The sequence below is a fragment of the Lissotriton vulgaris genome, chromosome 7 (genome assembly GCF_964263255.1).
Source record: "Lissotriton vulgaris chromosome 7, aLisVul1.2, whole genome shotgun sequence".
NCBI classification, from domain to species: Eukaryota; Metazoa; Chordata; class Amphibia; order Caudata; family Salamandridae; genus Lissotriton; species Lissotriton vulgaris.
The window spans coordinates 1296674150-1296688218 of record NC_141695.1 but is presented as its reverse complement, the minus strand read 5'-3'; the positions used below and the strand labels follow the sequence as shown (position 1 = coordinate 1296688218).

Below are 14069 nucleotides of genomic sequence, written 5' to 3'. Positions count from 1 at the left end.
TCAGTGGAATCGTCCAGGAGCGCCTCTGGGGTGTGGCTTCATCATGAATGGGGTGTGCACGTGGCATGCGGGAACAAGCCCCCATACACAGATTCCGAATTTCCTTCAGTGTGACTTCTCCTGATGCAGTAACAGTGTTTTGTGACTTTGAACTTTTGGTGTGTGTGGTGACCTCAGTGGAACCAAGCTCTCTGGCTCAAACTTATAAAAAATATTGTACTGAAGTCACAGAAATCCATTCCTCAAAGTGTCAGGTGTTGTGGAAGTGACATCAGGCACCTGTTGACCCTGATGACATCACAAATGGGATGCTGAAAAGACATATTACAACAATCACAAAGTAGACGTGCTTACTTTTTTCGTGATGCTGTCTAATTGAGTCTTTTGACCGCTGGCAAAGGGAATTGCCAAGAGTAATATCTACTTTTGAAAGGCTATCCTAGCCTCTGAGAGAATCGGGGCCAGATGTGTCTAGCCTTTGCACCAATGCAGTGTCACAAAAAGTGACACAAACCTTTGCAAAGGCTTGAATTGGGATTTCCTTTCCTGCGTAAATCATGATTTGCGCTGGAAAGTAGTCTTAAAGTGATACAAAGTAGCACTTTGCACAACTTTGCATCAAGACGGTGGGGCATATTGACCAACAACTAGCGATATTTATCGCTAAATAAGCTTAGCAACATTTTTTCTATCCCGTGCATCGCCGGATTTTATTGCAGAGATAACGTGCTATTAGCAACGTTTATCTCAAATGCGATAACATTTCCGGCGAAAGTGGCTTAATGCGTGAATATTGCTGGAAATAACGTTTGAGAAAAATGTTCTTTTCTCAAAACTTTTCTACGTATGCATGTATGCTGTAATTTACTGCACACATATAAAGTTAGAAAACGTTAAAACTGTCTAAGCATAGTATTTTGTACATGAAGAGTACTGAGGGCCAGCCCCATGCTAGCTATCACGCTCACCTGTGTTAGTGACACAAGGTAGCGTAAGGTATGCCAGCACAGGAGAGAGAGAAACAGCGCCATATTTGAGCAGATATGGTGTAGAACGGTTTTCTCTCCTATGCGCCATGCAGTGCAACAACTTTGGTAGCTGGGCTCCATTGCGTGTCTTCCTTGTAAACTTACCCCCGTGTGTTTGTGTAATGAAACTTGTGGTATTATTTAATATCCTGTAACTGGCTATATGTGCTTTGGGTCGTTTTGAACGCAGATTGTCAAATTGTGATTGCTCTCATTGTGACACCCGTTTTTTTTCTTTCGATATTTAGGAACAGTGTTTTCTGAAAACTTTCGAGTGGATGTGAACATGGCTGGAATAAAGGGTTACATTGAGTTCAACCCCCTCCTGAAGACAGCTGTTCAGAATCTGACGGGCACAGGCGTCGGCGCCATCAACGTCTCATTGCACGAATTTCCTGTTATGTACGGCCACTTTCCAGACCCATGTGCCCAGGCGAATCTAGGAGACCAGCTCTACACCTTCACATTCAACAACTCACAATCTCCAAGCGGAGCTTTCAATGTTAATGGGCTTTTTGGCGCCAACATCAGCCTGGACGATTTGTCACTCGTGGTAAAAACGTCCAACTGCCAAGCCTGTGGAAACATACGGAAAGAAGGGGGCACAGTGCGCACCTGGCAGGCAAAGTTCTACTCTTCAGTCCTTGGGGAAACATATTTTCGGCAACGGGATGGTGACACGTCCTTGACAATTCTGACGGAGCTCGTGACAGTGCGTGTGGGAGAAAGCCCAGTGCCCAACGTGTCCATGTATTTTGTACCAACGTGCAACCCGCATGAGAGTAAAGCCAACGTCTCACTTGGCGTGTTTAAAGTAGGTATGTTTCCTAAAGCCATAAAATCAGGACGAAGAGTGCCCAACATAACAGTCCAGCAATTTGTGTCCCTTCGTTTTATAGATCAGTGGGTTTGTGCGGAGTTGCACCAGCTTGAGCCTAAAAGTGTGAACGCGATAATTGACATGAAAGGGGTCAAAGGACTTTTGACTTTCACCCAGGTTTCCCCCTTTGATCCTACACAGATTTCAGTGGATCTAAGGAACGCCAGTGGACTGGAAAAGTATTACCATGTCCACAAGTTCCCTGTTCCTCAGAGAAGAGACCCTTCAGAAAACCTGTGTGACCAGAACAGCACTGGAGACCACTGGAACCCCTTTAATGCCAATGTCAGTGCCGCATCTTACCCCAAGGGCCCAGGAGCAACGCACGACCTGTACGAAATTGGGGATCTGAGTGGAAAGCATGGCTCTTTGGAAGGTATGAATAGATCTTCATCTGTGTTTCTTGACTGGAACCTGCCTCTTTTTGGCAGAAACAGCATTGTTGGTCGCTCTATTGTCATACATAAAGCGGATAATGCCAGGCTGGCCTGTGGTAGCATTGGATATGGTGCCGAGGTGATCACGGGAATTGCAGTGTTCAGGACTACGGTGGTTGGCAGGGTTATCTTCAGGCAGCTGAAAAGCAACCCATACGCTGACTTGTCGATCTACATTGATCTCTCATACAGCAATGTTTCGGCTGTTTCAACATTTAATCACAACTGGCATGTCCACGGGTGCCCGATCAGTACAGAAATGGACGCTGACATGGACGCTTGCCGCAGCACCGAAGGATTTAATCCTACAGGAGTTGAAGACAATGCTAATTACAGTCAGAATTGTCAGCCTCAAAGCCCTTTCTTGTGTGAGGTGGGCGATCTTTCAGGGAAACATAAACCCCTCAACCTCACCAGCTATGCACGATCAGTCCAAGCCAAAGCCTTCTTCACAGACACCACATCAGCTCTCGCTGGATTAGCTTCATTTCTTGGAAAGTCTTTAATGATCCATGGAGCAGACCAGACATTGACTACAACTGCCTGTGCGAACATTACTTCGCTGCGACCATCAGTAGGAAAGACAGGCCAGTGGTTTGGTTCCAAGCAAGTCGAAGGCGAATTCAACGTCTCCCAGCCCATGGAGCTGGATCCTACCGCAATCTCCATCTCGTTCACAAATCTGAGAAGCATTTGTGGTGGTTATCATGTTCATTTGCTGCCAATCATGCAGAATACCCCAGAGGCATGTGCAGACATTCTCATCAAAGGGCATTTTAATCCATTTCTTATTAACATGTCCATGTCTCCTTCTCCTGGCATGGGCACAGTGGATAAATATGAAGTGGGGGATATAAGTGGGAAGATTGGCACCTTAGCAGACAAAACCTCGCATTTTCAACAGTACCTCGACTCCAATCTACCCCTCTCAGGACCGCACAGTATACTTAGACGTTCACTTGTGATTCATTACATCAATGGATCAAGGTAAGTGGTATATGATTTGTAAAAGAAAACTAAATGTTGCCCTTCATGCCCTCATGTGTCCGCCCAAGTATGCTGCACCCCACAGATCAGGGCTTGAATCCCCATGTGATGGGCTGAGCACAATGTGGTTAGGCTGGTGGAGGTGAATGGAAAGTCTTACTTCTGTTGCCTGAACAGCAGATGACCATATGTCGAGTGATGTGTGCATTGTCCCCTCGCATACAACCTTGCCTGATATATGGATTTGGATTTTTAGCTGGATTTTAACAGTCAAGGACTGTTTACCCTCCACCCCAAAAGACCACAGAGAACATACTGCATGCCAAGCTTCCTTTGTTAGGGAAAAAGTACAGCACGCCTGTGAGTTGCTGTCCCGAGGGGAATACAAGCCCACTCAGAATCTATAAGCTGGTCTTGGGTCATGCAGAGCATTCACATTCATATGTGGGACACACTCAATCCAAGCCTCTTTACCTATGTTTTACGGCTAATGGGAGAGAACTTACCTTCTGTTTTGACCTCTGCCACCCCTGAAGTTTTCAAATCCCCACTATAGCAGCTTCCATAATGGAATCCAAGTGGGGCTAGGAGCTAATGATTATTATGGGCATGGGACGGTGGCCTTATAGTGGTGATCTCACATGCCTACCTATTTAATGATCGCCCGGATGTGCTTGTTAGCAATGGACCTGGGCAACTCTGTCTTAGTCCTAGTAGGGTTGAAACCAGGCATATCAGACATAAAGACATATCTTCAAGCGGCTCAGGATAGTTAAATGGGGCCATTTAAATGTGAGTGCAAGTGCTAAAAATTGGTTCTTAACTATTTGCACCATATTTAAAACCTGTGCCATTTAGGAGAGGAGGAACAATTGCCCCAGTGTTTGTGAGGACTCTTAGCACCAGGCTGTAGCTGGTGATAACTGGCTATGCAAAACAGTGCACCTCGGGTAACAGTACAACATTTTTTTGCATAAAAATCATCTACACAATTTGTTCCCCACTATTGAGCACAGAGGTAATAATCAGGTACATAAGCACACTGGTATTTCCACACAAGTGTGTTAGGACCCATGTCTAAATAACCATGATTATGTGCACCGGTAGGGCTCTTGGGTTTTCCAGCGTGTCCTGTTACTTCTCTAGAAGGTCAGTGCTTCATTTGAGCCAGTGGTTTCCACTGCTCCGCACCGGCACTTAATTGTTAACATCGGCGCTTGTGACAGTCTGCTACAGGTAATTATTAATTCAATATACATTAAAAATACCTATGAGCATGACGATCCCAGAGGGACTCATGATAGTGGGGGGAGACCTGAACGCCGTAGTAGATGGCACACATGACAGGAACCCGCCAAGACAACTCCGCCCGTCCAACAGCTGGTTACCGTATTTTCTGGGGGCTTTGGGGTTGCAGGAAACATGCCACTCATTTAACCCCAACACCACCCAATACACCTTCCACTCGGGTGCCCACAACACTCAATCCAGAATAGATTACTTACTGGTGCCCCCTGGCCAATTGCAACACGTACGAGAGGTTAGACACATGGTGAGAGGTACTACTGACAAGAGTAAAATCCGGTGCTCCCTCAGATAGCTGTCCCCCCCACATCTTGAAAGAGTGTTTTTCCACATACCCAGCCCCTGCTCTTACACTTCTGAACAACTCCTTGACCCTCGGTATAGTCCCCTTAGCGTTTAAAGAGGCCACGGTCATCCCGCTTTAAAAAAAACCCGGGGCCGACCCAGCTTGTAAAGCCAACTACCGGCCCATCTCCCTACTGCCCTATCTGGCAAACGTCCTGGAGGCTCACATGGCTAAATGCCTCTCCAATTTTCTTGAGGAGTCCTCCTGTTTTGACCCCCACCAGGCAGGCTTTCGGCCGGCCCACTCTACAGAGGCAGTAGTCACCACAGTCTTGGATACGTTGCGAGACTGCGCTGACAGACGCTCTCCACAGGCCCTGGTGCTCCTGGACCTATCTGCCGCATTTGACACGGTTGACCACAACATCTTGGTCGACCGCGTCGAACAGGCCGGCACCTGGGACTTGGCGGCCTGTTGGTTGAGGTCCTTTTTGGAAAACCGCACTCAAACATTACGTCTTGGAGATCTAGTAGGTGTCAAACAACCCATCACTTGCGGAGTGCCACAGGGCTCTTCCCTGTCACCCCATTTATTTAATTTATACATACTCCCTCTGATCCAGACTCTTAGAGACGAACAGGTGAGACTTTTCAACTATGCCGATGATTTACAACTGCTTTTTACCATCGACAACACTGTAAACTCCATACTGCATTTTCAGTCTACCATGAGATTCATTAAATCATGGATGGACCAAAACCAGCTTAAACTGAACCCGGGAAAAAAACAAGTTAGTCCTGACCGGGGACAGTGCCAAGTACTGGGGCCCTCACTACTGGCCTTCTGAACTGGGCCAAGCTCCGACACCCTCCTCGTCAGCCAAAACACTTGGAGTCACCGTGGACTGTGATCTTTCACTGAAGGCACAAGTAGGCTAGGTGGTCTCCAAGTGTTTTTTCCAGCTAAAAAAATCCGGAAGGTCCGTCGTCTACTCACGCCCGAGGCAATCACCCAGGTTGTGATCTCCACTGTCCTGTCCCATCTCGACTACGGAAACGCCATCTATCTAGGTCTTCCCTACTACCTATCTAAACGCCTCCAGATGGTACAGAACCACGCTGCGAGACTAATCCTGAATCAACCGAGGCGACAGGCAGCTACTCCCCTACTCAGGAAACTGCATTGGCTTCCAGTCACCAAGCGCTGTGCCTTTAAAACTGGATGTATAATATTCAAATCCCTTTACTGTAAAAGCCCCAAATTCATTAATCAACTAATTACCAGATACATTCCATCCCGAAACCTACGCTCACTCCATCAGAGCCTCCTGCAGACGCCCCCTTTCAAACTTAAGCGCGCCGGAGGCCGTAGGTTCGCTACACTTGCCCCCTGCCTATGGAACACCCTTCCTCTGGAGATCCGGAATTGTCAGGACCTTCTCTCTTTCCGGAAAGCCTTGAAGACCTGACTTTTCAGACAAGCACTTCAATAACTCTCCACCCTTCATCCACGTTTATGCTACTGTTGATCACAGCGCCAAGAAACCAATCGGTGACAGTGCGCTTAATAAATATTTTAGTAACATAACATAACAATAACAATAACATATCCAATCATTCTCCGTTGTGGATGCACCTGGTGGTGGGCCACCACAGAGTGGGAAGGGTGGCCCCCATCAACCCTTGGCATCTACGCAACCCAGGAGTCCATAAAGCAGTTCATGCTGCAATTGAGCACTACTTCCTGGAAAATGAAGGATCTGTGAGCTCAAACCAGACACTGCGGGAAGCCTTTAAGACCGTGGTTAGGGGCCAGGCCCTCTCCCAAATAGCAGGGGTGAGAAAGGAAAAGGTCAAGGAGGAGGAAGCGCTAGAGAAGGAAATCCTCAGCCTAGAAGAGGAAATGGCAGAGACCAAACCCAGACACCCTACACGTTTTACAATTAAAGCATGATAGCTACAAAGCCTTAGTGACAGATAGAGCCAAGAAACTGGGAAGAGAAACACTAGGTAGAATCTACGATTAAGGGGATAAAGTTGTGAAATTAATCGCATGGCTAGATAAACAAAAATTAGCAAATAGACTGGTACCGGAGCTAGTACGCTCACATAATCACAGACCCCCAGGACATTGCAAACTCATTTGCTCTCCACTTCCAGCAGATCTATGCCTCCCAGAATCCCTACACGACACAAGACTCTATCCACCTCCTAAGAGACATATCGCTGCCTAAACTCTCAGAGCCGGAGTTTGAGTACCTGGAGGGAATACTCACACCAGATGAGGTGGCACTGGCAATGAAAGGGCTCAAGTCGGGGAAGGCATCGGGACCCAGCGGTCTACCGATAGAACTTTATAAACTCGCGACAGACATTCTTGCCCCTCATCTATGTAACATGTTCAAAGAGAGCAGGGAGATCGGGGAGCTACCCCAAGACCAAAGAATCGCAACCCTGGTGATGATCCACAAAGAAGGTAAAAGCCGGACAGATTGTTCCTCCTACAGGCCAATCTCCCTATTGAACGCCGAGCCAAAGATCTTAGCCAACCTTTTCGCAAACCGACTAATCAAGGTCATTAATAACCTTTTACATCCGGATCAATCTGGCTTCATGCCTCAGTGCAACACAGCCCTAAATGTGCACTGAGTACACGGAGTGATGGGGAGGGCAGCCACAATACAGGAGGAGGCAGTCTTGGTATCTCTGGACACCACGATGGCTGTAATACAATACTCCAGTCAAGAGCTCCGCGCACTCAATAGACTTCCCTCTCTGGCGGCTGGCATTACCCCCATCAGAGTGACTAAGAGCTCTATTAGTCTCAAGCACTCTGCACAAAATGATGTATTCCCCTCAAACACCAGGTCCTTGCCCCAGAAAACTCACTCATACCAACTGGACAGGCATATACTGCAACACCCGCTCCCTCCCAAAACATGCTCTCGAAATTAGTCCCTACTAGACTCAGAGAAACCAGACCAATTTTTTATCACCGAGACATGGCTCCACAAGTCATCTCAACCCAATATTTCCTTAGCCCTCCCTCATGACTATCAGCTGACCAGACTAGTCAGGAAAGGAAAGAAAGGAGGGGGCATAGGTATAGCTTTTAGAGCCAACACTGATATACATGTTATTGAATCCATCCAAACGGATTGGGAAGAAATCTGCATTTTTAAAATAAACGGTATCAGGCAAAGGACCTGGAGAGAGGCCCTACTCTATCGGAAGAACGTAAATGGAGACATACAAAAAGTGCCACATACAAGCAGGACTATAAAATAATACGCCAGCGCTATATGGACCTCATAGCTGCAGCCAAAAAAAACTATTTAGGGGATAGAATCTACCAAGCATCCAACTCACAAAAATAGCTCTATAGGATTCTGAAAGAATTTACCAATCCCCCCTCTTGTCAACCAATCCAGACCTCCTCACAGGAGTGGGTTGACTCTCTCTCAGTCTTTTTTGTGAATAAAATTAAAGTCCTCCATAGCTCTTTCTCACAGCCAACAGGAACACCTCCTTCAGAGAGAAACCAGGGCATCTCTCCCCATCTTCCCAACCTTCTTAGAGAATTCAGCTCAGTCACCAAGGAAGAAGTCCTAGCAACCCTCTCAAGGATTAAATCCGGCTCCCCCACAGACCCAGCTTCCGCCCAGATTATATCCAAAATCGAACTAGCCCTTACGCCTAGACTGACGAAGCTATTCAATAACTCGCTGTCTCTGTCCACTGTGCCATCTATCTGGAAAGAGGCCATAGCAAGACCCAGCTTTAAAAAGCCAATTCGGATCCTAAAGAACACAATAATTACCATTCTATTTCCCTTCTACCGCTCTTTGGGAAAGTCCTGGAAGCACTAGTAAACAATCAACTGTCTGAACATCTAGAGAGCAACAACCTGCTGGACTCATCTCAGTCCGGGTTCCAGGCCTCCCACAGCACTGAAACTGCACTACTGGAGATAGTTGATAACATCAGACTCGCCCTTGATGCCAGACAACCGGCCATCTTGGTCCTACTAGACCTGTCTGCAGCTTTCGACACCATCTCCCATAGCATCCTCTTGGGCCACCTGTGGGAGCTTGGTGTCGAGGGCGCATCGCTGAAAGGGCTCAGGAGCTACCTCACAGACCGTACATCCAAAGTCCAAATAGGAGCCTTCACTTCCAGTAGCCAGCCCATAGACAAGGGTGTTCCCCAGGGTTCCATACTGAGCCCGACTCTGTTTAACTTGTACCTATCTACCCCAGCTAAAATAATCAAAGCATACAGCTTTGATACAGTGTTGTATGCTGACAACACCCATTACTAATCACCCTTGGACCAGATCCCACCTCTACGAACCTCAAATTTAAACAATGTATGACAGACATCAATGACTGGATGACAAACAATCACCTCCAACTTAAGGCTGGTAAAACAGAGATCTTACTCTTCAGTAAGGCTCAACAATTATGGACCGACGACTGGTGGCCAACCACTTTAGGCCCTTGCCCTTTACATAAAAAGGCATCCAGCAACCTTGGAGTGATAATAGACAACAAACTTTCAATGTCTGATCACATCAACCAGGTAGTGCGCACTTGCTATGGCTTAATGCATAGCCTGAGAAAAATCTTTAAATGGATCCCACTCTCCTCACGCATGCCTTTCGTGCAGGAATTAATTATCAGCCGCCTGGTCTATGGGAATGCCCTGTTAGCATATATAAATGAAACACACCTGACAAGACTCCAGGTCCTACAGAACACAGCGGTCAGACTGGTCCTTAAACTCCCCCCACCCTGCTCACCCTCTGCCCCCAGTCTGAAGACCCTCCACTGGCTTCCCATCAGAAAGTGGATCACCTTTAAAATATGCTGCTGGTACATAAAACTCTAAATGGAAAGGTACCCGATTATCTTGCACAGAAACTAATCAAATATCAGCCAACAAGAACCCTCCGATCAGCCAGCAAACATTTTCAACCACACCAAAGATCCGAACCGTCCGGAATGGTGGCAGATCATTCTCCAAAATCGCCCCTACGATCTGGAACGTGATGCCCGTACACCTCCGAATGGAAACCGATCATAAGAAATTCCGTAGATTCCTCAAAACCCTATTATTCTAATTCCTCCCCCACCAAGCAGCCCCTGGGACAGACTCCCTGGTCTGGGCAGGGCATCTTTTAAACCCGCTCAGGCTAATCCTTGCGGTGCTCTGCAGCACGGGGGTTAGATGGGAGTCTGTCCCAGGGGCTGCTTGGACCCAGGAAGAAGAGGAGAGGCGGTGCGACGCTGGAGGCGGCTGGCGGCAAGTTTTTTTTGTTTAAAATCTATTATTTCTAACCAACAACCCCCCACGCAACCCCCTCCCCCTCGCGCCCTACCACCATTTATTTGTGGCGGCTGCCACTGGATGAACATATACATAAAAATAAAAATAAAAATAAAAAAAGAATGAAGTGTGTGAAACTATGTCCTCGGTTTAGGTGTGTTTAAGTGTGTGAAACTATGTCCTCTGTTTAGGGATCGGCATGTTACTCTTGAGTCATGCTTGCACTTTCTTTTCCTAGCTCTGAAAATGTTAAACATTTGTATCCACTCTCATGGATAGAATTAGCATTAATATATTAATTGAAATTCATAAACATTTAAAAGCAGTGATGAAGTTGGCAGGTCCGGTGGAATCCGGCATTTTGACACTGTTGCCTTGTTCCTTCTTAAACAAGGGGGGTTCTCCATGGCTTTATACCCGTACATCACGCATAAGGAAAGTAATTTGAAATTTCGGCCAATGGATAGGAAGGCGTGCCAATCCGGCCCTGCATTGTCCAATATAAATGCATCTATTCGGGGCATTGAGTTTGGTCATTCTCTCGCAGGCTTATCCCAGGGTCAGGTTACTACCAAATTGGTGTCTGAAAGAAAGGGCTAAGAATACACGGTGCACCCTAGATATATAATACACCTCTATAAATTATTGTTGGTGTGAGTATCTATAACACCTCCCGTAAAGTCTTCAGAAATCATAGAAATGTTCGTTTTGTGTTTAGAACAGCCTTTGTATTCTTTGTCATAGTTAGGTGGTGAGACCTACAATCTGCCACCCTCGAAAATAAACTTTATCAAACGCTATGAATGCGATTGAACAAAGAACACCGGTTACATTTCATTTTTCCCTTTAGAGGTACCATAGCCTCACCATGCATTCGGTTTGTGCTTTCCTCCTCTAGGGCACCGTGCAATTTCGAGCAGTTCATTATGCTCTTGGACGAAAAGAAGCGACATCCCTTTTTAACATGTTTCAATATTACATCAGAATATTTGTGAAACAATGATCTGTTTCAGCACTGTAATAATGCGATGTTTATTGTCTGGTTAATAAAAATCATTACAAATAACACAACATAAAAATCGCATTTTGCATGTGAGTCATTCACTATGAGCAAAAATACAAATAGCAAAATCATTAGCTTATGCCATTTGAAAACATACCATAATAATTAATCATGTGAAATTAATGACTTGAAAACATTGATTATGCCAAGTATAATTAGAAAAAGACGCTTCATGTAATCACAATGTATAAAAAAACACAAACTATTTAATTTAGTGCACATAGCCATTTTTAGAGCCAGCATACTCAGATTCCTACTAAACATGAATGGAAATATTAAAACAAACTGTGCATATTGATACTAAAATGCTTAAGTGCCTATAATTTTCCAGTCAAATTGGTATCGTTCTAAGGTATCATATCCGGCCTTCATAAAAAAAACTTTTAAACAAAGAGGAGATATAACAGTGCTAACAGTTTAGGATAGAAATGTAAACATTCTTTCCACAAAAGCCAGAAACTTAACAAACTGGCAAATCATTGGGATGGATTTGCCCAATAAACAAAGCTTAATAGCTTGGCAACACATTCTCACTGCTGTTTTTAAAAACAGTAGCTTTAACATAATATGACCTGCCTCAAGGAGGTAAGGACAGATACAAACAATGTGCAGGAAAGTGTCTTGAGTATATCCAAAAAGTCTGCAGCAATTGGTTGTTGTGAGAAGCTGGCCTGGTATATGATGTCCACTAATGTTAGTGGGCACCCTGCACCAGTCCAGACAACCCTTATGGTGATTTAAGAGGTCGTGGACAACCTTAGAAAACACTCTAAGTGGTAGCTGTGGTGAGCAGCCTTCAGGCTTAGTCCAGAAGGAGTGTAAAGCAGCTTGTTTTACCAGAATGCAATTTTATAGTATAGAATAAGTGAAAAAGAACCACACAATCTATTTATAAAAATGTGTATTTATTATATAACGCTCACAAATACGTACCAATATCTCCTACCCGGAGATATACACATTGCACAAAATACTTTGCAAGGAAATCAAGTAAATAGCACATTATACACTGTGGACCCCAGAGGGGACCAAACTATATACTAAGATAGTGGTATAAGAACCACGACTTGAGTCAAGACAATGTTGAGAGGACATAGAAATGCTGGGGATCCACAGAAACACCCAAGGTAAGTAGATAGGGACCCCATGGAGAGCGTGTGCAGTGTGGGAACAAAACCGCGGCTCTGTACAAGTCAACGTTCTGGAACTCCCTTCCGACGGAACTCCGTATGACATCTTCTTACATCGAGTTCCGGAAAGGTCTTAAAACTCTGCTCTTCTCCCGAGCCTACAATGCCTAGTTTCCCTCCGCTCCTGTTGTCTCCTCGCAATCCAAAAGCGCCAAGAAACCGCGTGGTAGAAGCGCGCTATACAAATGTTTTTAAATTCAAATTCAAATTAAATTCAAATTCAACGTGTAAGTTGCGGTTGGAGTTTTAAAGATTAAGGACCCTTCACAGTGGAACCTGAAGAAACCCTGTGTATGACAGAAGGTTGGAGAGCCACCCCACCCATGGACACCCTAGTACCCATGTTACCTACACCAGAGAAGCCGGGTGCATACATGTGAAGTGGTGTCGGAAATCGCTGTCGAACCCAATAGAAGGTTTCAGGAAAGTGCAGTTGCTGAAGAAGTAGAAAGTGCCTGGAGGAATCTGAATGTGTATTCTAGTTGAGAGGTACCTGCAAGTAGAGGGAACAGAGTCTACGTCACTCAGGAGTGACCAGGAGACTTAGACAACGAATGTCCTCCGATGTCGAGTTTTGCAGGTGAGATGACCTTGACTCTGCAGCTATGAGAACAAGGCAATGCTGAGGAAGAAAAGGCGCCATACATGAGCTGACCCACATTGGATGTCAAGTGCTGAGTGGTCAGTGCCTGGCGGGAGCACCAACAAGCCTTGGCAAATGCAACCCACTCAGAAGTCAAAGAAGGTGCAATGTCAGGACCACCAAGGTCCAGGGGGCTCACCACAAGAAGGGGAGTCAGGGCAGGCCCGAGCAATCAGGGGAACCCAATGGTGACCCTCAACAGGACCCACAGGCCGGAGGCACTGCAGTCACAAGAGGAGCTCAAGCAGGTTACCAAGAGATGCAGCCCACAGTGCAAGCAATGTGGAGTGGACAAAGAGTCTGTTCACAGGAGATGCTCGAGCTGGGGGCTACTTGGAGCCCGAAGAACTTGGTGGAAGTAAGCCAACAAGCCTTTGCAACTGCAAGTGGACGACGTGCATAGGGGTTCGGTTATTGCAGGGGAGGGTCTGGATGGGAGGAGGTTACTCCCATGTCCTTTGTCTAGATTTACACCAGAGCAGGAGCCAATGGCCCCCAGGACTGGTTTGATTTGGACTATCCACGGAGGGCACCAAATGTGCCCCTCAAGCGGACTTAGTGGTGCTGGCAAGCGATCCACCCGGTCCGAATACACTACATCCTGTCCGGGAGGTGGCCACACCTCCCTGTGACAGGATGCGTATTCTTCTGCCTTCCCCTGCTAGAGATTAGCTCAGCAGCGGGAGGGCAGAAACGTGTCTCTGGTCGGCAGCAACCATTTTGTGCTGTCCGGGTCTAGAAGGCTGGCACCCGGAACACTGAGAGCCTAATGGAGGGCTCTTCCAGTGCTTGGAATCATACCTCCCTTATCGTTTACGGTGTGGGAGGTTTTATTCCAACATGTTTGATACCAAACATGATAGGATTTGTTTCAGCGAATTTCGGGAAGGTCACCGTGTAATTACGCGGTGCCCCTCTATATA

General features: G+C 46.2%; 1 protein-coding gene across 2 annotated transcripts in view; it reads left to right on the top strand.

The window, feature by feature from the left end:
• Positions 1-14069, top strand: part of LOC147703531 (uncharacterized) — a 399722-nt gene that overhangs the window by 106437 nt on the left and 279216 nt on the right. For both annotated transcript variants that reach the window (XR_015297584.1, XM_086931902.1), the window contains exon 2: positions 1277-3332. Coding sequence is in view for 1 of the 2 variants with exons in the window: in XM_086931902.1 (XP_086788028.1) it covers positions 1277-3332 (2056 nt within the window). In the remaining variant the exon portion in view is untranslated. The remainder of the gene's footprint in view (positions 1-1276; positions 3333-14069) is intronic.